This window comes from Mus musculus, chromosome 7 (genome assembly GCF_000001635.26).
Source record: "Mus musculus strain C57BL/6J chromosome 7, GRCm38.p6 C57BL/6J".
Classification (NCBI taxonomy): domain Eukaryota; kingdom Metazoa; phylum Chordata; class Mammalia; order Rodentia; family Muridae; genus Mus; species Mus musculus.
In genome coordinates this window covers 18,604,378-18,626,490 of record NC_000073.6, presented here as the reverse complement: position 1 = coordinate 18,626,490, position 22,113 = coordinate 18,604,378, and the positions used below count along the sequence as shown (strand labels likewise).

Sequence of the window (22,113 nt, the reverse complement as noted above, 5' to 3'; positions counted from 1 at the left end):
GGTTTTGTGTAAGAAGACTTAAAGATATGATTTCAAAATTGCTTTAAGCCTCAAATCAGTCATGGAGGATGTGGTATGCAAGTCTGCCTCTGTTCATCATTCACTGGAACATATCCTTCAGGACGTGCCTTCTGACCCTTGAGCTTGGTTCTTTTATATTCCTACCTGTGTCTTTTAGTCTGATGTCTGTTCGGTGGAGCAGATATTCATAACTGTTCTCTGTGTCTTCTAGAATGTTGAACTTTGGAAGCTACACTTTTTTTCTGTAGTAGACAAAACTACGCCCTAGAAAAAGCAAGAAAGTAACCCTTCAACAAACCTAAAAGAAGACAGCCACAAGAACAAAATGCCAACTCTAAAAACAAATATAATAGGAAGCAACAATTACTTTTCCTTAATATCTCTTAATATCAGTGGACTCAGTTCCCCAATAAAAAGACATAGACTAACAAATTGGCTACACAAACAGGACCCAACATTTTGCTGCTTACAGGAAACCCATCTCAGGGAAAAAGACAGACACTACCTCAGAGTGAAAGGCTGGAAAACAATTTTCCAAGGAAATGGTCTGAAGAAACAAGCTGGAGTAGCCATTCTAATATCGAATAAAATCAACTTCCAACCCAAAGTTATCAAAAAGACAAGGAGGAGCATTTCATACTCAGCAAAGGTAAAATCTTCCAAGAGGAACTCTCAATTCTGAATACCTATGCTCCAAATATAAGGGCAGCCACATTCATCAAAGAAACTTTAGCAAGGCTCAAAGCACACATTGCACCTCACACAATAATAATGGGAGAATTCAACATACCACTTTCATCAATGGACATATTGTGGAAACAGAAACTAAACAGTGACACAGTGAAACTAACAGAAATTATGAAACAAATGGATCTAACAGATATCTACAAAACATTTTATCCTAAAACAAAAGGATATACCTTCTTCTCAGCACCTCATGGTACCTGCTCCAAAACTTACCATATAATTGGTCACAAAACAGGACTCAACAGATACAAAAATATTGAAATGCATCCTATCAGATCACCATGGACTAAGGCTGATCTTCAATAACAACATAAATAATAGAAAGCCAATATTCATATGGAAACTGAACAACACTCTACCCAATGATACCTTGGTCAAGTAAGGAATAAAGAAAGAAATTAAAGACTGTTTAGAGTTTAATGAAAATGAAGCCACAACATATCCAAACATAATGGACACAATGAAAGCATTTCTAAGAGGAAAACTCATAGCTCTAAATGCCTCCAAAAAGAAACTAGAGAGAGCACACATTAACAGCTTGACAACACACCTAAAAGCTCTAGAACAAAAGGAAGCACATTTACCCAAGAGGATTAGATGGCAGGAAATAATCAAACTCAGGGGAAAAATCAACCAAGTAGAAAGAAGAAGAACTATTCAAAGAATCAACCAAAGGAGGAGCTGGTTCTTTGAGAAATTTAACAAGAGAGGTAAACCCTTATCCAGACTCACTAGAGGGCACAGACACAGCATCCTAATTAACAAAATTAGAAATGAAAAGGGAGACATAACAACCGATCCTGAAGAAATTCAAAACACCATCAGATCCTCCTACAAGAGGCTATACTCAACAAAACCGGAAAACCTGGATGAAAAGGACAAATTTCTAGACAGATACCAGGTACCAAAGTTAAATCAGTATCAGGTTAAAGATCTAAACAGTCCTATATTCCCTAAAAAAATAGAAGCAGTCATTAATAGTCTCCCAACCAAAAAGAGCTCAGGACCAGATGGGTTTAATGCAGAGTTCTATCAGACCTTCAAAGAATATCTAATTCCAGTTCTTCATAAACCATTCCACAACTTAGAAGGAGAAGGTACTCTACCCAATTCATTCTATGAAGCCACAATTACTCTTATACGTAAACCACAGAAAGTCCCAACAAAGATAGAGAACTTCAGACCAATTTCACTTATGAATATCGATGCAAAAATACTCAATAAAATTATCGGTAACTGAACCCAAGAACACATCAAAGCAATCATCCATTCTGACCAAGTAGGTTTCATTCCAGGGATGCAGGCATGGTTTAATATATGGAAATCCATCAACGCAATTCACTATATAAACAAACACAAAGACAAAAACCACATGATCATCTTCTTAGATATGGAGAAAGCATTTGACAAAATCCAATACCCATTCATGATAAAAGTCTTGAAAAAAATCAGGAAATTGAGGCCCATACCAAATATGATAAAAGCAATCTACAGCAAACCAGTAGCCAACATCAAAGTAAATGGAGAGATGCTAGAAGCAATCCCACTAAAATCAGGGACTAGACAAGGCTGCCCACTTTCTTCTGTCTTATTCAACATAGTACTTGAAGTCCTAGCCAGAGCAATTCAAAAACAAGAGGAGATCAAGGGTATACAAATTGGAAAGGAAGAAGACAAAATATTATTGTTTGCAGATGATATTTTAGTATACATAAGTGACCCTAAAAATTCCACCAGAGGATTCCTAGACCTGATAAATACCTTCAGTGAAGTAGCTGGATTTAAAATTAACTCAAACAAGTCAATGGCCTTTCTCTACACAAAGGATAAACAGGCTGATAAAGAAATTAGGGAAACAACTCCCTTCACAATAGTCACAAATAGTATAAAATATCTTGGCGTGACTCTAACTAAGGAAGTGAAAGATCTGTAGGATAAGAACTTCAAGTCTCTGAAGAAAGAAATTAAAGAAGATCTCAGAAGATGGAAAGATCTCCCATGCTCATGGATTGTCAGCATCAATATAGTAAAAATGGCTATCTTGCCAAAAGCAATCTACAGATTCAATGCAATCCCCATCAAAATTCCAACTCAAATCTTCAACGAACTAGAAAGTGCAATTTGCAAATTCATCTGGAATAATAAAAAACCTAGGATAGCAGAAACTCTTCTCAGTGATAAAAGAACCTGTTGTGGAATCACCATGCCTGACCTAAAGCTGTACTACAGGGCAATTGTGATAAAACTGCATGGTACTGGCATAGTGACAGACAAGTAGACCAATGGAATAGAATCAAGACCCAGAAATGAACCCACACACCTATGGTCACTTGATCTTCAAAAGGGAGCTAAAACCATCCAGTGGAAAAAAGACAGCATTTTCAACAAATGGTATTGACACAACTGGTGGTTATCATGTAGAAGAATGCGAATTGATCCATTCCTATCTCCTTGTACTAAGGTCAAATCTAAGTGGATCATGGAACTTCACATAAAACCAGAGACACTGAAACGTATAGAGGAGAAAGTGGGGAAAGCCTTGAAGATATGGGCACAGGGGAAAAATTCCTGAATAGAACAACAATGGCTTATGCTGTAAGACTGAGAATCAACAAATGGGACCTCCTAAAATTGCAAAGCTTCTGCAAGGCAAAAGACACCGTCAATAAGACAAAAAGGCCACCGACAGATTGGGAAAGGATCTTTACCAATCCTAAATCAGATAGGGGACTAATATCCAATATATATAAAGAACTCAAGAAGGTGGACTCCAGAAAATCAAATAACCGTAGTAAAAAATGGGGCCCAGAGATAAACAAAGTATTCTCACCTGAGGAATACTGAATGGCTGAGAAGCACCTGAAAAAAATATTCAGCATCCTTAATCATCAGGGAAATGCAAATCCAAACAACCCTGAGATCCCACCTCACACCAGTCAGAATTGCTAAGATCAAAAATTCAGGTGACAACAGATACTGGTGAGGATATGGAGAAAGAGGAACACTTCTCCATTGTTGGTGGGATTGCAAGTTTGTACAACCACTTTGGAAATCAGTCTGGCGGTTGATCAGAAAATTGGACATAGTACTACCGGAGGATCCCCCAATACCTCTCCTGGGCATATATCCAGAAGATGTTCCAACTCATTAGAAGGACACATGCTCCCCTATGTTCATACCAGCCTTCTTTATAATAGCCAGAAGCTGGAAAGAACCCAGATGTCCCTCAACAGAGGAATGGATACAGAAAATGTTGTACATTTACAATGGAGTACTACTCAGTTATTAAAAAGAATGAATTTATGAAATTCCTAGGCAAATGGATGGACCTCGTGGGCATCATCCTGAGTGAGGTAACACAATCAAAAAGAACTCACACGATATGTACTCACTGATAAGTGGATATTAACCTAGAAACTTAGAATACCCAAGATACAAGATAAAATTTGCAAAACACATGAAACTCAACAAAAACGAAGACCAAAGTGTGGACATTTTGCTCCTTTTTAATATTCGGAAGAAAACACCATTGGAAGGAGTTACAGAGACAAAGTTTGGAGCTGAGACGAAAGGATGGACCATCTAAAGACTGTGATACCTGGGGATCCATCCCATAATCAGCCTCCAAATGCAGACACCAATGCATACACCAGCAAGATTTTCCTGAAAGGATCCAGATGTAGCTGTCTCTTGTGAGGCTATGCTGGGGCCTGGCAAAAACAGAAGTGCATGCACACAGTCAGCTATTGGATTGATCACAGGGCCCCAATGGAGGATCTAGAGAAAGTACCCAGGGAGCTAATAGGGTCTGCAACCCTATAGGTGAAACAACAATATGAACTAACCAGTACCCCCGAGAGCTCGTGTCTCTAGCTGCATATGTAGCAGAAGTTGGCCTAGTCGGCTATCATTGGGAAGAGAGGCCCCTTGGTCTTGCAATCTTTATATGCCTCAGTACCCAGGAACACCAGGGCCAAGAAGTGGGAGTGGGTGGGTAGGGGAGTGTGTGTGTGTGTGGGAGGGCCTGAAGGACTTTTGGGATAGCATTTGAAATGTAAATGAAGAAAATACCTAATTAAAAAAATACATAAAAAAGAATCATTTATCTTGGTAATGATATTGAGATGCAAAGTGTTGCTGTTTTCATGCTTAAGACATGAGAAAATTCTCAAAGTTAAAATACAAATAAAATTCAATTGAGGAGAGCCATTAAAAAAAAAGATGATGTGGATTTTCATTGTGTCATCTTCTCCTGCCTTCTTGTCCCCTCCATTCACTCTTATGATCCCCATGACCCTGAAGTATCACTCAGTACTTGGATCCAAGCTCATGATTTTTAATTCCAAATTCTCCCAGTTCCTTTTTTTTTTTTCAGCTTGTGATTGGCTTCTGTTCTGATTCTAGTAAAGCCAGAAGAGGCAGGGGAGACGATTGTGCCTGGGGGGGCCTGTCCTGAGTAAGGATGATATTGATGCTTTAAGACACCCTTGTATTTACTCTTGAGAATGTCAGTGGTGTTCATCAGAGCATCCCTGAGCTCAAATTATGCTAACTTGGAAGAGTGAAACCAACCAAATGTAGATTACCCTGAGTGGTCCTGGCTCTGAGTACTCCAGCATATGTGGTGTCAAGAGAGAGAGAGGGAGAGAGAGAGAGAGAGAGAGAGAGAGAGAGAGAGAGAGAGAGAGAGAGAGAGAGAGAGAGAGAGAGAGAGAGAACTTCCTGTGGTGTCTCCCTTTGGAGAAGGAGGACTTGACAATTTAACACAGTGTCCTTGTTAGTTTTAACTTTCACCTTGACACAGCCAGAAGTCACCTGGTGGAAAAGTCTACACTGAATAATTTACTTAACAGCTCTGTCTGAGGACATGTTTGTGAGTGATTGTCTTTTTTTTTTTTCTTTCCATTTTTTATTAGGTATTTAGCTCATTTACATTTCCAATGCTATACCAAAAGTCCCCCATACCCACCCACCCCCACTCCCCTACCCGCCCACTCCCCCTTTTTGGCCCTGGCGTTCCCCTGTTCTGGGGCATATAAAGTTTGTGTGTCCAATGGGCCTCTCTTTCCAGTGATGGCCGACTAGGCCATCCTTTGATACATATGCAGCTAGAGTCAAGAGCTCCAGGGTACTGGTTAGTTCATAATGTTGATCCACCTATAGGGTTGCAGATCCCTTTAGCTCCTTGGGTACGTTCTCTAGCTCCTCCATTGGGAGCCCTGTGATCCATCCATTAGCTGACTGTGGGCATCCACTTCTGTGTTTGCTAGGCCCCGGCATAGTCTCACAAGAGACAGCTACATCTGGGTCCTTTCGATAAAATCTTGCTAGTGTATGCAATGGTGTCAGCGTTTGGATGCTGATTATGGGGTGGATCCCTGGATAATGCAGTTTCTACATGGTCCATCCTTTCATCTCAGCTCCAAACTTTGTCTCTGTAACTCCTTCCAAGGGTGTTTTGTTCCCACTTCTAAGGAGGGGTATAGTGTCCACACTTCAGTCTTCATTTTTCTTGAGTTTCATGTGTTTAGGAAATTGTATCTTATATCTTGGGTATCCTAGGTTTTGGGCTAATATCCACTTATCAGTGAGTACATATTGTGTGAGTTCCTTTGTGAATGTGTTACCTCACTCAGGATGATGCCCTCCAGGTCCATCCATTTGGCTAGGAATTTCATAAATTCATTCTTTTTAATAGCTGAGTAGTACTCCATTGTGTAGATGTACCACATTTTCTGTATCCATTCCTCTGTTGAGGGGCATCTGGGTTCTTTCCAGCTTCTGGCTATTATAAATAAGGCTGCTATGAACATAGTGGAGCATGTGTCCTTCTTACCAGTTGGGGCATCTTCTGGATATATGCCCAGGAGAGGTATTGCTGGATCCTCTGGTAGTACTATGTCCAATTTTCTGAGGAACCGCCAGACGGATTTCCAGAGTGGTTGTACAAGCCTGCAATCCCACCAACAATGGAGGAGTGTTCCTCTTTCTCCACATCCTTGCCAGCATCTGCTGTCACCTGAATTTTTGATCTTAGCCATTCTGACTGGTGTGAGGTGGAATCTCAGGGTTGTTTTGATTTGCATTTCCCTGATGATTAAGGATGTTGAACATTTTTTCAGGTGCTTCTCTGCCATTCGGTATTCCTCAGGTGAGAATTCTTTGTTCAGTTCTGAGCCCCATTTTTTAATGGGGTTATTTGATTTTCTGAAGTCCACCTTCTTGAGTTCTTTATATATGTTGGATATTAGTCCCCTATCTGATTTAGGATAGGTAAAGATCCTTTCCCAATCTGTTGGTGGTCTTTTTGTCTTATTGACGGTGTCTTTTGCCTTGCAGAAACTTTGGAGTTTCATTAGGTCCCATTTGTCAATTCTCGATCTTACAGCACAAGCCATTGCTGTTCTGTTCAGGAATTTTTCCCCTGTGCCCATATCTTCAAGGCTTTTCCCCACTTTCTCCTCTATAAGTTTCAGTGTCTCTGGTTTTATGTGAAGTTCTTTGATCCATTTAGATTTGACCTTAGTACAAGGAGATAAGTATGGATCGATTTGCATTCTTGTACATGATAACAACCAGTTGTGCCAGCACCAATTGTTGAAAATGCTGTCTTTCTTCCACTGGATGGTTTTAGCTCCCTTGTCGAAGATCAAGTGACCATAGGTGTGTGGGTTCATTTCTGGGTCTTCAATTCTATTCCATTGGTCTACTTGTCTGTCTCTATGTGAGTGATTGTCTTAATTGATGCAGAGGCCCAGGCCACTGTGGGCAGCAGCATCCCTAGCCAGATATACCTTGGTTGTATAAGAGAGGTAGCTAAGCATGAATCAGAGAATGAGACAGCAAATGAGCCAGCAAGGAACATGTGTTCTGCCTTGACTTCCTGCAGGGCTACACTATGACCCAGACCTGGACAGGAAATGCATGCTCTGCTCTCCTGAACTGCTTCTGTTCACAGTGTTTTTATCACAGCGAGAGAAAGAGACCTAGAGTAGTGTACAGGGAAGAGCAGTTGGCACTTCCATTTGAATCACTGCTGTGTTCCTTGTCCTCAGTAGGGGTTCCTCAGTATCCAGTGGACCAGGAGAAGAAGGGATTGAGACACCAGACATGAGCCAGTAAGTACAGATGCACCCCCATTTCCATTACTGTCCTCTCAATTGAGTTTGAAGAGAAACGAACCATGACATCTTTACACTGTCTTTTTGTAAGCAAAGGCTCCTTCCAAGGGGGTCTCATCCTCTGGATGCACACTTCATTAACTTTAGTCCCGGACTTGACAGGGAGAACCTGGAAGCCTGCCTCTACTCAACCTACACTAGATGGAAAATGGAGTTCTGCAGAGCCCAGTGAGCAGAATGATGGTCCCTGCATCCCACCTGTGCAGAAGGGATCAGGGCAGGTCATATTTGTGGTGTTGAACCCCCCTGCTGTAGCCCTAGGCATGAGACTGCAGTTCTCACAGTGAGCTACAAGGGGCAATGTCATGTTGCACACTCAACATTAGGATTATTGTTTCCTTGAGCTAGGAGACCTTGCCTAGGAGTCTGCTTTCCATTCCTGTCCCCACTAACCTTGATCTTCCTCCCTAGACCCAGCTGTGATTCTTTTGTCTGAGAAGACCCCTCTCTCTAGGGAACCTGAAAGTCTCCTCCCTCCTGTCATCTCCCATAGTATAAGACAGGATTGCTGATGGGGAATCACCCAGACAAAGGACAGAGCTGACCCAGGAAGACCAGCGAGAACTGTGCTCAGCCAACACACAGCACAGCCAACCCATAATGCTGCAGGGCCACTGGGCATTTCCTTCTGTGACTCAGACTGGATTGCACAGCTGCACAGGTGGCCATGCCATCAGCTAATTTTTCCGATGGCTTAGGAGACCTCACAAGAAGGTCAGGTTATCCAGGAGAGGGACAGAGTACATAGGTCCCCTTGATGATTCAAGTTCTCAGGGAGTAACTCTAAAGAATCCTCTCCTTGGAGCAAATGGTAGCCGACCCTGCTGATCTGGAGAGCTATCCTGCTCCAGTGTCAGGCCCTTGTTCATATTTAAGGCTATTTGTTGAGACTGTAACATTTTTTCCCTTTATTGTGCTGTTGCTGGGAAACTGAGACCCAGGGAACACAGTGGCCACATGAGCATCACACAGTCTACAGGTGACAGATGGGAAACACAAGTTCTCTGTCTCCAGGCACGTATGCAGTGTTCCAACCCTGGAACCTTCCCAGGTGTCTGTGAATCAGGGGGAAGCTGATGTTCATCTTGGTCATTAGCTGCTTAAGGGGACATCTTGTCCAAGAATTGAAAACAAGTGGACAGTTAGATCTAACTCCAGAACTTTGCCATGAGTCTCTCAAGTATTTCTGAAGAATTCCACTACTCCAAGGCCCACTTACTAGACAGGAAATTGTATTTTCTTGTGTGGGGTTGTCACTCAACACTCAGACAATTGTTTCCCTGAGCTATGACCTTGCCTAGGAGACTGTTTTCCATTCCTATCTCTAGTAACTTGGATCTCTCTCCCTATACCTTGATCTGTTTCCTGTGTTTATGGACACCCCTCTCTCTGTGGATCCTGAAATTTCCCTCTCTCTTGGCATCTTCCAAGGGTATCATAGGACTTTTGCTGCAGGATCTCCCAGACAAAGGACATAGGTGACCCAGGAAGACCAGAGGGCAGTTGGGCTCAGCCAACACACAGTTCAACCAACCCATAATGCTGGAATGTTGCCTGCAAACAGTTCATAAGAGGAGCCCACAGGCTTTCCAGGACATACAGGTCACTTCTTTAGCAACACCAAGAAAATGAAATTCCTCACACAGTTGCTCCTGGGACTCTGTCTTGGGTCAGGAACTTGACTGGTTAAATTAGTGATAAAGGGTTTATTTTCATTCCCAGTCATCACACAGCTGGTACCTTCCAAACCTCACTGACTTCTGTGTCACCTTCCTTTTGAGAAATCCTATTTTCCCAGTGCACTGAGGACACAGGGCAGACTGGGAGCTCTCATTGGCAATCTTTGAGTCTCAGGGACACTTAGGGAAGATAGAGGCTCCCTCTTTGATGCTGACAGACCCACGTCCAGGAGTCAGCAGATGTCAGCACCTGGATTAATCATTGTTCTCTGAAGCAATCATGTCGATGCTTATCAGCCCTGTTGCACAAGGTCATTTTGGAGAAGAAACATAAAAAGAGAAAATGTGAGAAAGATGAGGTGCAGTACTGAGAGTGGAAGTGACTGAGCAGTGCTGTGGTCACAGACCACACCACCCACAGCTCATAGGATTCTGTGAAGTTCTCCTGCCTGAGAGAAAACTCAGTTCAGAAGGAGAAAGGACAGCAGAGGCCAGGTGCCTTGCTGGAGCTGAAGGGTTTTTTCCTCAGAGAAAGGCCAGTACAGTTGAAGAGATATGGGAGTGACCTCTGAACTTTTCACCAATGTCCTTATCCCTTGGCAGAGGGTCCTGTTCACAGGTAAGCTTCCAACTATCTGAATGTGTGGGATAGGGAACTCAGAAGCCCAAAGTCTTCTGTAGGTGAGATGTCTAGAGAAGACTTGGGTGTCTGTTTGTATTTGGGGCAAAGAAGGTGCAGCGAGGGACAGAGGCTCAGCAACAGGAAGCTCTGAGCAGAAAGGAGCTGATGAGGAGAGAGAAAAGCATCAGGTGCCCCTATTCAATATCAGTCACATTGGCTAGCATTGGAATTCCAATGCTCCCCACCTTGACATGGCGAATCTCCAAAGAGGAGTCAAACCTGGGAGGGCCAATGAGATTGCTCAGTGTGTGGAGACATGCCATTCTGAATTTATTCCTCTGCTCTCACAGGGTAGATGGAGATAAAGGCTCCTGCAGGCTCTGTTCTGCCCTACACAGGTGTGTGTCATGCACCCACAATGTGTACACTGAGACACAAGCCTTCCAAAACCCAAACATACAATAGAGAATTATGAAATCACACTTGAATATAATGATTGTCAATTGTTCCAAACCTAGGAACCGCAGAGATGAATCCATGCAGATATCTCTCCCTCCTCCTTTACTCCTTTCCGTTCCTTTCCTTTCCTTTCCTTTCCTTTCCTTTCCTTTCCTTTCCTTTCCTTTCCTTTCCTTTCCTTTCCTTTCCTTTCCTTTTCCTTCCTCCCTTCCTCCCTGGCTCCCTCCCTCCCTCCCTCCCTCCTTCCCTCCCTCCCTCCCTCCCTCCCTCCCTCCCTTCCTTCCTTCCTTCCTTCCTTCCTTCCTTCTTTACTCCCCCTTCCTTCCTTCCTTCCTTCCTTCCTTCCTTCCTTCCTTCCTTCCTTCCTTCCTTCCCTTTTCCCTTCCTCTCCTTCTCTTTCTTTCTTTCTTTCTTTCTTTCTTTCTTTCTTTCTTTCTTTCTTTCTTTCTTTCTTTCTTTCTTTCTTTCTTTCTTCCTTCCTTCCTTCCTTCCTTCCTTCCTGTTTTCTTTGTTTTTCCCCTCCTTTTCACTCCCATTATTTTCTGAGTTCTTTTCAGCAACTGAACATTCCAAAAGGATAATTCCAATGGTTGTCTTCAGAAAGCCTTTTCTAGTGAACCAGAAATCAGAGTATTCAGAGGAGAGAATCAATGATTGGATAGAACTGCATATAGACTAGAAAAGAATTTAAAAAGTGAGGATTGTGGGCAGGAGAGGAAGAGTAGGAGTAGGAGAAAGAGCAGGAGAAGGTCAGAGAGCTCCTTTTCTTCACAACAGATACTGTTTCTATGAAGAGTGATATGGGGACACCTGAGTAGAGGATTCCACAGAGCAGAAACGACACCCTCTGAGGGCATGGGGTTATGGTGCTCATCTCTATTATGGGCACACCCCTACCGATAGGCATAAGCTGAGGGATGCTTACACCTGCTCATGATTGTTGGCTTATTTCTCTTCCCTTCTAGCCTCCCTCTTGACCTGCTGGCTTCTGTCCACCACTGCTAGTGTCACCATCCAGTCACCACAACACGTAGTTGAAGGAGAGAATATTCTTCTACAAGTTGACAATCTGCCAGAGAATCTTCTAGCTTTTGCCTGGTACAGAGGACTGACAAATTGGAGGCTCACAATTGCTGTGTATTTACTGGACTATAGCACAAGTATGACAGGGCCTGAGCACAGTGATAGAGAGATATTGTACAGCAACGGGTCCCTATGGATCCAAAATGTCACACAGGAGGACACAGGATATTACACTCTTCAAACCATAAGTAACCATGGAGAACTGGAATCAAATACATCCACATTTCTTCAGGTCTACTGTAAGTAATCCTTAGTGAACTCTCGGTCCTGGGTTGGGTACCTCCACTCGGCACATAGAAGTATCAGGCCTGGTCTGTGTCTCCTTCCCTTCTGCACTGTGTCTCCATGTTGGTGCTTGAACATTTAATGCAGGACACACATGGTAGAGAACAATGCCAATTGTGCAGAATCCCTCATTTGATTCCACTTTGGATGCAGGGTGGGCAAGTCAGCCAAGGACATCAGCCTCTGTCTAGACTCTTGAGTTCCTTCAAGGAAACTGTCCTTGAGAAAGACCTTGAGGGAAGAAAGAAGGACCTGTGGAAGCACCTTCTTGAAACCCTGCATGGGATGATGGAGCCCAGAGCAGTTCTTCTGGGACCCAGGTCACCTCTTTCCACACAGTCAGGCCATGTGCTCCTAACACATCTGCTCCTGGGTCTTTCTACTCCCTCAGAATCCTGACTGGTGCCTGCATTGAGAATGATCTGTCCCCTTCACCACTCACCATGCAGTTGGCCCTTTGGATCCCTCACACACATCTGTCACCTTCCTCCTGAAAGCAAATCCCATTGTTTCAGAGCACTGAGAACACAGGGCAGACTGGGTGCTCACCTGGGTTTCTGTGTTGCACAGAGAGTGCAGGAACTAGCTCTTCTTTGCTGACTGACCCATGTTTAGAACACAACTGAGGGCTACCTGTGGTTGACTTGCTGTTGTCTCAGTGCTCAGAGATACTCAGAAGGTTGTCAGTCACTGTGTACTTTGGAGGGCTTAAAAAGAAAGAGCCAAGAGGAGAGGGTTGGTGGGTAGTCCAGAGAGTGCACAGGGTAGAGAACACAGAGCTACCCACTCAAAGCCCACGGGCTTCTGAAAGATGCTTCTGTTGTGGAGGAGCCTGAGGTATATGAGGAATGGGGGACCTGGGCTGTACCAGATATGATACAGCAAAGGACACATCAGACCATAGTCCAGGGAGGCCCCCTGTGTACTCTCTGCAAAGTTTGTAACACCTGTCAGGGCCTCTTAATCATTCGTGAGGAGCCCACACTTTACAGAGTGTGAGGAGAGAGGACTCAGCTATCCTTTGGAGTCTCCTCAGGAACTCAATGACCTGAGAGGAGTCTCAGGGTTTGTAGGAGAGAAGCCACAGTGGGACAGAGGTTTAGCAGCAGCTGGAGACTCTTGGTGAAGAAGTATGGGCTGGGGGAGAGTGTTCGCACCCACAGTTAATCAGCATGAACACAGTGTTCTGAAGTCTGATGCTCTCAGCTGTGAAGTCCCAAAAAAATTCCACCTGGTGTTGATCAGTGACATGGCTCAGTGGATATCTGCATTTACTTCATGGTCTGACAACCTTTGAAGCAGTGAATGCAAGTTGTCTTCTGACCTCCACCTAGGGAAGGTGTCCTGTAACCACCGCCAACCACTGAGAAACACCCATAGAGTAGTAAGGCGCAATCTTGTGGGCGAGTGTTAGCCTGTGCAAGTGTGCCACCCGCACCCCCAGAATGTAACAAAAAAACCCAAAGGTAATGTAATTTTGAACACTGTACCAAAAACATATGAATGTGACTATGAAAATGCATGGTCCTGAGACATTATTCATTTATTCATTCATTCAATCGTTTATTGGTTCCCCACAGATATCTGATGTGTTTTTAGGCAGCCTTTCTTAAAAAAAAAAAGAAGACCACTACTGGGTCTCACAATTCTCTAGCCCTAGTGGACAGGAAGACCGACAAGTAAAGAAAGCTAGAAGGTAATCAGGTGTCCAAGTGAACCATTAAAGGAACAGAAATACAATAATAGAGTCAGAGAGTGAAGACAGGATGCTGGGGAAGGGGTCAGGAGGCAGCACTCCAAAACCATCTACACTGAGTGTGAGCAGGGATCTGAGGGGAATAAAGAAGGGCAGTGTAGACACCCAAGGAGAGAGCATCATAGAGAGGAAATGACAAGTGAGGGACACGGAGCACATGGAGATAATGTGGTGACCTCCACCAAGTATGAAAGGGAGACCCACACTCACACACCTCAGCTGAGCTATGGACACAGCTGATGAGGACACAGGGTGCCATCTCAGTCAAATATGAAAGTCCTGATATCAGTGGATCTCTCTTCCCTTCTAGCGTCTCATTTCACCTGTGGGCGTCCTTCCTTCCCTGCCAAGCTCACTATTGAATCAGTGCCGCCCAGCGTTGCTGAAGGAGGAAGCGTTCTTCTCCGTGTTCACAATCTTCCAGAGTATCTTCAATTATTTTTTTGGTACAAAGGGGTGATTATGATTCACAAGGTTGAGATTGTCCGGTACAGAACACTCAAGAATTTAAGCGATCCAGGCCCTGCCCACAGCGGTAGAGAGATAGTGTACAGCAATGGATCCCTGCTGCTCCAGAATGTCACCTGGAAAGACACTGGATTCTACACCCTACAAACTGTGAATCGATATTGGAAAATGGAACTAGCACACATTTACCTTCAGGTGGACAGTAAGTGATTCTCTGTGATCCTTCAGTGCTGGGTGGGGCTTCTACCAGGAGCACTGTCACTGCTGGCATGGACTACCTCCTGTCTGCACTTTTATTGCTACTTTGGGGTTTGACCACTGTGTGCAGGTCTCACATGCAGGAGAGAAATGCCCATGGGTCAGACTCAGCTTTCTGACATCCACTTGTATCTCGGAGGACCTAAGATTCCAGACTGCTCTGTCTGTTGAGGTTTTTGCAATGCACACAAGGAAAGTGTGGAGTCTACACAGAGTGGTGAGCAACAGGAAACTCAGGTCCCGTAGTCTGTCCCAGGCTTGACTAAAAATGTCTTGGGTTCCAATTCATCAGGACTTGACACATACTTCTGCTCTGAGCAGACAGTATACAATGGTTTATGGCTGTCTATATCAATCCAGTGTTTTTATTATCATGAAACAGTAGACTTTCATAAAAAACAAAATAACACAAAACAAACAAATAAAAAACAACAGAAGAAATCAAAGTAACCCAGCATAGTTTTAGAAAGAATGGAGGGTTTCTTGCTCCTGCATATCTCCTCACACCTTGCTCATCCTTGCCTTATAGCACATGGGTCTATGGCCTCAGGGGTGGAAATGCTCACAGTGGGCTAGTCCTTCCCACATCAATTACCAGTTAAAAGATGTGCTATAGACATGCCCAGTGGCCATTCTGGTATTTGTATTTTCAGTTGAGGCTCCCTGCTTCAAATGACTCAGGCTTGTGTCAAGTTGACATAAAGCCTGACAGCATAATCTAGGGCCTGCTAGGAAGAGCAGCCTGCTCCAAGCCCTCACTCAGCCCTAGTCCTGGGGTCAGCAGGAAGAGCAGGAAGAACATGTAGAAAGTGAGGTCAGAAGCTGAGTGCAGGTACAAAGGAAATGAGAAAAGTCAGGAAGTGAATATGCAGGGTGTGCAGAGACCAAGGTCAGAGGGAGGCATCATCTCAAAGCCCAGTGTGCATGAGTGTGTGCAGTGTTTGACTGAGGGCAGTGAGGGGCAGCCCTGGAGACACTGAGGAGAGAGCTCCATGCAGAGGAAATGACAGGTTCTGTGGCACTGAGGGGATGGAGGCCATGTTGTTGACTTCCACCAGGTTAGATAGACACACCCACAGACCTGTCTAGGCTGAGTGAAGAATCCATCTGCTCAGGATGCAGGTCACCATCTTTCCACGGAGCACGATGAACCTATGTGATGACTTTTCTCCTTTCCTTTCCAGCCCCGTGCTGTGACCCTCTTGACTCTGCCCAACTCAGGATCGATCCAGTGACTCCGCATGCTGCTGAAGGGGAAAGTGTTCTTCTCCAGGTCCATAATCTACCAGAAGATCTGCAAACCTTTTCCTGGTACAAGGGTGTGGATAGCACTCCATCCTTTCAAATTGTAGAATATAGCAAAGCAATGAAGTCCATCATCAGCGGCAGTGCATACAGCCGAAGAGAGATAGGGTACACTAATGGATCCCTGCTGCTCCAGGATGTCACTGAGAAAGACTCTGGCTTGTACACACTAGTAACAATAGACAGCAATATGAGAGTTGAAACAGTGCATGTTCAAGTCAACATCTACAGTAAGTGATTATCTATTGCTTTCCCCTGTTGGGTGTGGCTTACCCTACTTCATTAGTGGACTCTGAAGAGTGGGCTGTGCCTGCTCTCTCCCCCACTACACTGTGTCCTTTTGGCACTTACTGCAGGGCATACATGGGGTGGTCCAACAGCATTAGATCAGAACCTGTCACCTGTCTTTTAATGCAGAATTACCCATCCTGTGCTGGATAAACTCAGCCCAAGAATGTCAGATTCTGCCCTGACCCTTGGGTCTCTTACCATGCCCATATCTCTGATATAGACTCCATGTGTGTCAGATAAGCCATAGCTGAGGAAGCTGTGGAGTCCCCACACAGAGCACCAGGAGGCCTGGAAACAAATCTCTGTAAGTTTAGATTGCAGGTGACAATGGGAACATTTATGTTATTGGTTGGCTTTGGATTACTGTTAGAGCAGATATGGTACAAGGCTGTCATGGCATGTGTCACCATCCAGTACACTGTCATGAGAGCCACAGTTATGATAGTTCCCCTGGACATCTTCCACAGAGACACATCCAAGAATGCATTGATGGAGAGGACAATCTGGGTTCCAGGGCATTAACTAGCTGTTTGGACGGCCTTATGAGATGTCGTAGGAAGGCCAGGGTCTCAAAGGTGATGGACAATTGACACAGGTCCTTCTGGCAGGTGTTCTTTCTCTGTTGTGTATCTCCTGCATTTCTCTCCTGCAGGTTAACAATTAAAGAGTTGTTAACTGGAGAGCACCAAGAATGAGGTGCTATTCCGTTGCTGATCACTAGATGGTGAAGTAACATAGCCCAAGACTTCAGAGTCTGCCCAGTCTCCTGAGGCTCTTGCCATGCTTGGAATGGCAGAAAACTCAGAAAAGTTATTCTGGAAACCGGGCACTTGAGGTGTAGCCTTGCTCCATACCTCACCCTACAGATGTTGTGTTTTCATGGGCAGTCTTTCAGACATACTAAGCACATTACTCTGTCAGAGCATACTGTGTTAACATGTTCCCAGCTCTCCCTGGTATATTCCATAGGGAATCCATTGACAGAGGACAGCTGCCTCCCTGAAAGGACATGAGCAGACCCTAAGTGAGGCTCAGGTAGCACAGGATGCTGAGGGTCCCTCTGAAACCCTCCTTAGGTTTATGGGGTCACTTTCCTCTCTCGGAGGTCTAGGTGACCTCCTTCAAAGTCACAAGAAACTCCCCACACAACTGCTCCTAGGACTCATGACAATGTACCCTGACTGGTGACTCCAGTGAGAATGGACCTGTTGCTTTTCTAGACCTCAGCCAGCAGGTCCCTTCCCAGATGTCCCAGGCATCTTGTCACCTTCCTGCAGGGAGTAGATTCCACAGCATTGAGAACAAAGGGCAGCTTAGGATCCTGTGTCATAAAGGACACATTGGGAGAACACAGCAAGGGCAGTCCTGTGGTGAGGTGTTGCTGCCCCAGGGTACAGAGATGATTATCAGCCTTGAGTTTGGCACCATCCATGACAACCCTCAGCATCACCCTGGGAAGGGCTCCTGCCTAGGTGGAGGCTGAGCTCAGAGGGATGAAGACTGCAGAGCTTGTGGGCAGTGCTGGAGCAAATGCTGTTCTCCACAGAGGGAGGGCAGAGCAGGCAGCTGCAATCACTTTGGCCTACTGTGTACTTCTCTGCAATGCTTGCACCCTGTGGTATTGTCTTCTGCTCACTGGTGAGGAGGGCAGTGCCTCACTGTGTGGGAGGAGGGGAGCTCAGAGACTTGCTGGAATCTCCTAAGGCAGAAAGATGAGGAAGGGTCTCTCAAGTTGACCTCTGACTTCCATCTAGGTGCTGTGACCTGTCCATAAGCATACACTCAGAATGGTGTACGCCTGTACCTGTACACATCCATAATCATGTCTACTATAGACACCTTTGTGTGATAATTTGGGCTGGAGGTTTAACCAGTGTCAGTAGGTCCAAATATGAGAATTTCATTAGCACTTGGACATGCAAGATCTTTGGACATCTGCCTATCTACCCATAGGCATCTGAACCTGTGTAGGCTTTGGACCTTCTTAAAATATCAAATTAGATTTTTTTTCTAACAAGGCTTTAGGTGTAATGGGCTGGAAAACAGATAATGAAGGCTTGAAGTGAAGTCAGCTATTGACTGGGCCTGAATGGTGGTTGGGACGCAAAAACCTGGGGTCTCTAGAGGAAGAAAAAAATTGAGAGAAAGTTTGCCTGCAACCCATATCTTTTGAGGAAGAACAGGCTTGTGATGACAGTGAGGGTGGAGACACAGGAGGATATATTTCCCCACAGAGGAAGGAACATACAGGTAGTCCCACCGAGGGCATTGAGGTCATTTGCTCAATCCCTTTGACTTGTGCAGACACTCCCATCCACCTCCACTGAGTGATTGATCTAAGCTTCTCTGGTCAGGTGACCCTGCCTTTCCCCCCAAAACAAAGGTCTCAATATTGACGGATTTTTCTTTTTCCCTTTTATCTTCCCTTTAAGTCTGTGTTCCCCCTCCCTTCATGGTTCAGGTCACTACTGAATCAGTAAGAGGAGCATCAGGAAGCCAATGATCCAGACACAACTCTAGGTGTCCATAGAGAGCTCCTCTGGGCTAGCACTGAACTTCCTGTTAGAGCTAACAGGTTCAAGGTTTGGCTTAGTTACCATGTCCTATAGGGTATAGGGTCAGCTGTTTACCACCATAACAGCTGCAGTTATATATGTCACCTGTGTACCTCCTTCTCCTGAGTCTCAATGCAGAGGTGCCAGGACAGAAGTCAAGTGCTCTGATGGACATAGGAGACTCAGATAAAAATAATGTCCCCAAGAGAAGGGACAAAGTTGACAGTTCTCCATCCATCTCTATTCTCAGGAATTCAGCCTAGGGTAAGTGGAACAGATTCTGCTGATGTGAGCAGCTCCCCCATCCCCAAGTCAGAACATTGCTTATACCTAATCATAACTCATAGTCAGTGCAATGATCATGTACAGAGTGTCCTACTTCAGGTAAATTGAGGCACATCAACCTCAGTGGCTGAGTCAGGATCATACAGTTTGTAGGTTGCAGATGCAAAACACAAGATATATCTATAGTCACAGCTTCAATTTCTCCTTCCTGGATGCTTTATTCAGTGTGAGCTATAGAGGGGCTGTTTGAGTTGTCTGAAAGATGAATGTCATTTGGTCCCCTCTTCTTTTTCTTTGCAGAGCTTGTGACACAGCCTGTCATGAGAGTCTCGGAAACTACAGTTAGAGTACAGAGCTCAGTGGTCTTCACTTGCTTCTCAGACAACACTGGGGTCTCCATCCGTTGGCTCTTCAATAAGCAGAGTCTGCAGCTCACAGAGAGGATGAGCCTGTCCCCGTCAAAGTGTCAACTCAGGATACATACTGTGAGGAAGGAGGATGGTGGAGAGTATCAATGTGAGGCCTTCAACCCAGCCAACTCTAAGACCAGTCTCCCAGTCAGCCTGGCCGTGATGAATGAGTGACTCTCATACTATAGCAGGGCAGAGGCATTTCTGTATTGAGATGTCCACACCTACCTACCCCTGCCAGTTACAGATTTCCATTCTTTCCCATGGACAGTTGGCCATGTCTCCTATCCTTCCCCATACCTGATCCTGAACCCCTCCATGTTGGGAGCCGCCCCCACATTCGCCGTCACAAGATGGCGCTGACATCCTGTGTTCTAAGTGGTAAACAAATAATCTGCGCATGTGCCAAGGGTATTTTACCACTACTTGTACTCTGCCTTTCCCGTGACGTCAGCTCGGCCATGGGCTGCAGCCAATCAGGGAGTGATGCGTCCTAAGCGAAGGATAACTCCTCCTTAAAGGGGACGGGGTTTCCGCCATTCTCTCTCTGGCTCTGGCGCCTGCTCGCTTGCTCCTAAAGATGTAAACAATAGAGCTCTTGCTCTGGCGCTCTGGCGCGCTCTGGCGCGCTCTGGCGCGCTCTGGCGCTCTGGCTCCTAAAGATGTTAGAAGGGGGCTTTCGTTTTTGGGGCTTGGGTTTTTGCGCTCCTGCTCCTGAAGATGTAAGCAATAAAGTTTTGCCGCAGAAGATTCTGGTTTGTTGTGTTCTTTCCTGGCCGGTCGTGAGAACGCGAATAAGACCTCCATTTCCTCCCACATCTCCTCTCCTACCCAATTCCCTCTTTCTATCTGTTTCCACCTATTATTTTCCCCACTTCTACAATAGATTCAAGCATACACCCTTGGCCTTCCAACTTGTTTAACTTCTTTGGGTCAGTGCAGTGTAGTGTGTGAATCTTTTATTTTTTGGCTAATATCTATTTATAAGTGAATACATACCATGCATGCCATCTTGGTACTGGTTTACTTCATTCAGTATGTTATTCTCAAGTTCCATCCATGTGTCTTCAAATTAATGATTTCTTTATTTTTAATAGTTCCATAGTATTCCATGGAGCATATGGTACCACAATGTCTGTGTCCATTTTTTTCAAGCTGCTGGTACCCTCCTCACACTGCTCTGCTCACTATTGTTGCACAGTGCAGCCCAAGGGTAAAGTGTTCCATTTGTTGCTAATGAACATTAAGTTTCAAGCTTTTGCTGAACCAAAAGGGAGAACTGAGGTTGACAGTTGTCTTAGTGTTTTACTGCTGTGAACAGACACCGTGACCTTGCAAGTCTTAGAAAGGACAACATTCAATTGTGGCTGGCTTACAGGTCAGAGATTCAGTTCATTATCATTCGGGCAGGAGCATGGCAGCATCCATGGAGGCATGTTGCAGCAGAGCTGAGAGTTCTACATCTTTATCTGGAGGCTGCTAGCAGTATACTCACTTCCAGGAAGCTAGGGACAGGGTATTAAAATCCACAACCACAGTGACATACCTACTCCAACAAGGCCACACCTCCAGTAGTGCCACTCCTTGGGACAAACATATATAAAACATCACATTCCACTCCCTGTTCTTCATAGGCTTGTCTAAACATATCAGTGTATGGGGGGTGGGGAATACCTAAACATAGCATAATAAAAAGTACATTTATTTCAACTTCCCAAGTCCCCATAGTCTATAGTAGTCTGAACAAATGTTAAAAGTCCAAAGTAGAAAGCACCATCTTGGGCTTGTATTCGACAGAGGGTCCCAAGGTCCCTAGAGGACTCTCCATGCTGTAGGCACCCTAGCACACCCAGGATCTTGAGATCCCTGGTGAGTGGAATGCAACATCTGCTCCAAAAAATCCTGGAGGGTCTTGTGCCAGCAGGAACAGGGACAAAGGAAACCTGCCTGACTATTGGCTGAGGTTCGTTCTGGTTGGCGCTAACCCCGTGCCATCTTGGGTGTGAACTCAGGGGGCCCTAGCACACCCAGGATCTTGGGGTCATTGAAACCAGTCTAAGCAGAAGAGTACATGGGTAGCAAAAGCAACAGAGCTTCTTGGACAGGGTCTTTTCGGGCCTTCATCCTCAGCTAGAAGGCAGAGCTGAGACCCAGACCTCTGGGCATCTTCCCCACCACAGGAGAGTTGGCCTCCAGGGAGGGCTCTGACTCCAGGACTCAGGAGGAGGATCTGAGCTCCAGACTTATGTGCACCTTCCCTGCAAGAGGAGAGCTTGCCTGCAGAGAGTACTCTGATCACTGGGACTCAGGAGACAGTTGGACTCCTAGGAGTGCTGACAGAGGCTAAAGAATTACAGGAAGATAAGTTCCAGCCAGAGGCAGCTAGAACATCTAACATCAGAGATTACCACATGATGAAAGACAAACATAAGACTCTTATCAACAGAAACCAAGACGACTGGGCATCATCAGAACCCATTTTGCCCACCACAGTGAGTCCTGAATACTCCAACACACCCGAAAAGTAAGATTTGGATTAAAAAATCATATCCCACGATGCTGGTAGAGGATTTTAAGAAGGTCATTAATAACTCACTAAAAGAAATACAGGAAAACACTGCTAAACAAGTAGAAGTCCTTAAAGAATTACAGGAAAACACTGCTAAACAGATAGAAGTCCTTAAAGAGGAAACACAAAAAAAAATCCC

General features: G+C 44.9%; 1 protein-coding gene across 1 annotated transcript; it reads left to right on the top strand.

Annotated features, from left to right (window-relative positions):
* The first annotated feature begins 9,989 nt into the window (after nucleotides 1-9,989).
* On the top strand, nucleotides 9,990-20,148 carry Psg23 (pregnancy-specific glycoprotein 23). Its single transcript, NM_020261.4, has 5 exons — nucleotides 9,990-10,247; nucleotides 11,675-12,031; nucleotides 14,144-14,503; nucleotides 15,744-16,094; nucleotides 19,296-20,148. Exons 1-5 carry the CDS (start codon nucleotides 10,184-10,186, stop codon nucleotides 19,577-19,579), a joined length of 1,416 nt encoding a protein of 471 aa, NP_064657.2. The 5' UTR covers nucleotides 9,990-10,183; the 3' UTR covers nucleotides 19,580-20,148.
* Nucleotides 20,149-22,113: the final 1,965 nt, after the last annotated feature.

Coding starts and splice junctions, on each gene's coding strand:
- Psg23 (NM_020261.4), top strand. CDS start 10,184: ATGGGAGTGACCTCTGAACTTTTCACCAATGTCCTTATCCCTTGGCAG. Junction 12,032..14,143: donor CACATTTCTTCAGGTCTACT/GTAAGTAATCCT, acceptor CTTCCCTTCTAG/CGTCTCATTTCACCTGTGGG. Junction 16,095..19,295: donor TGTTCAAGTCAACATCTACA/GTAAGTGATTAT, acceptor TTTTCTTTGCAG/AGCTTGTGACACAGCCTGTC.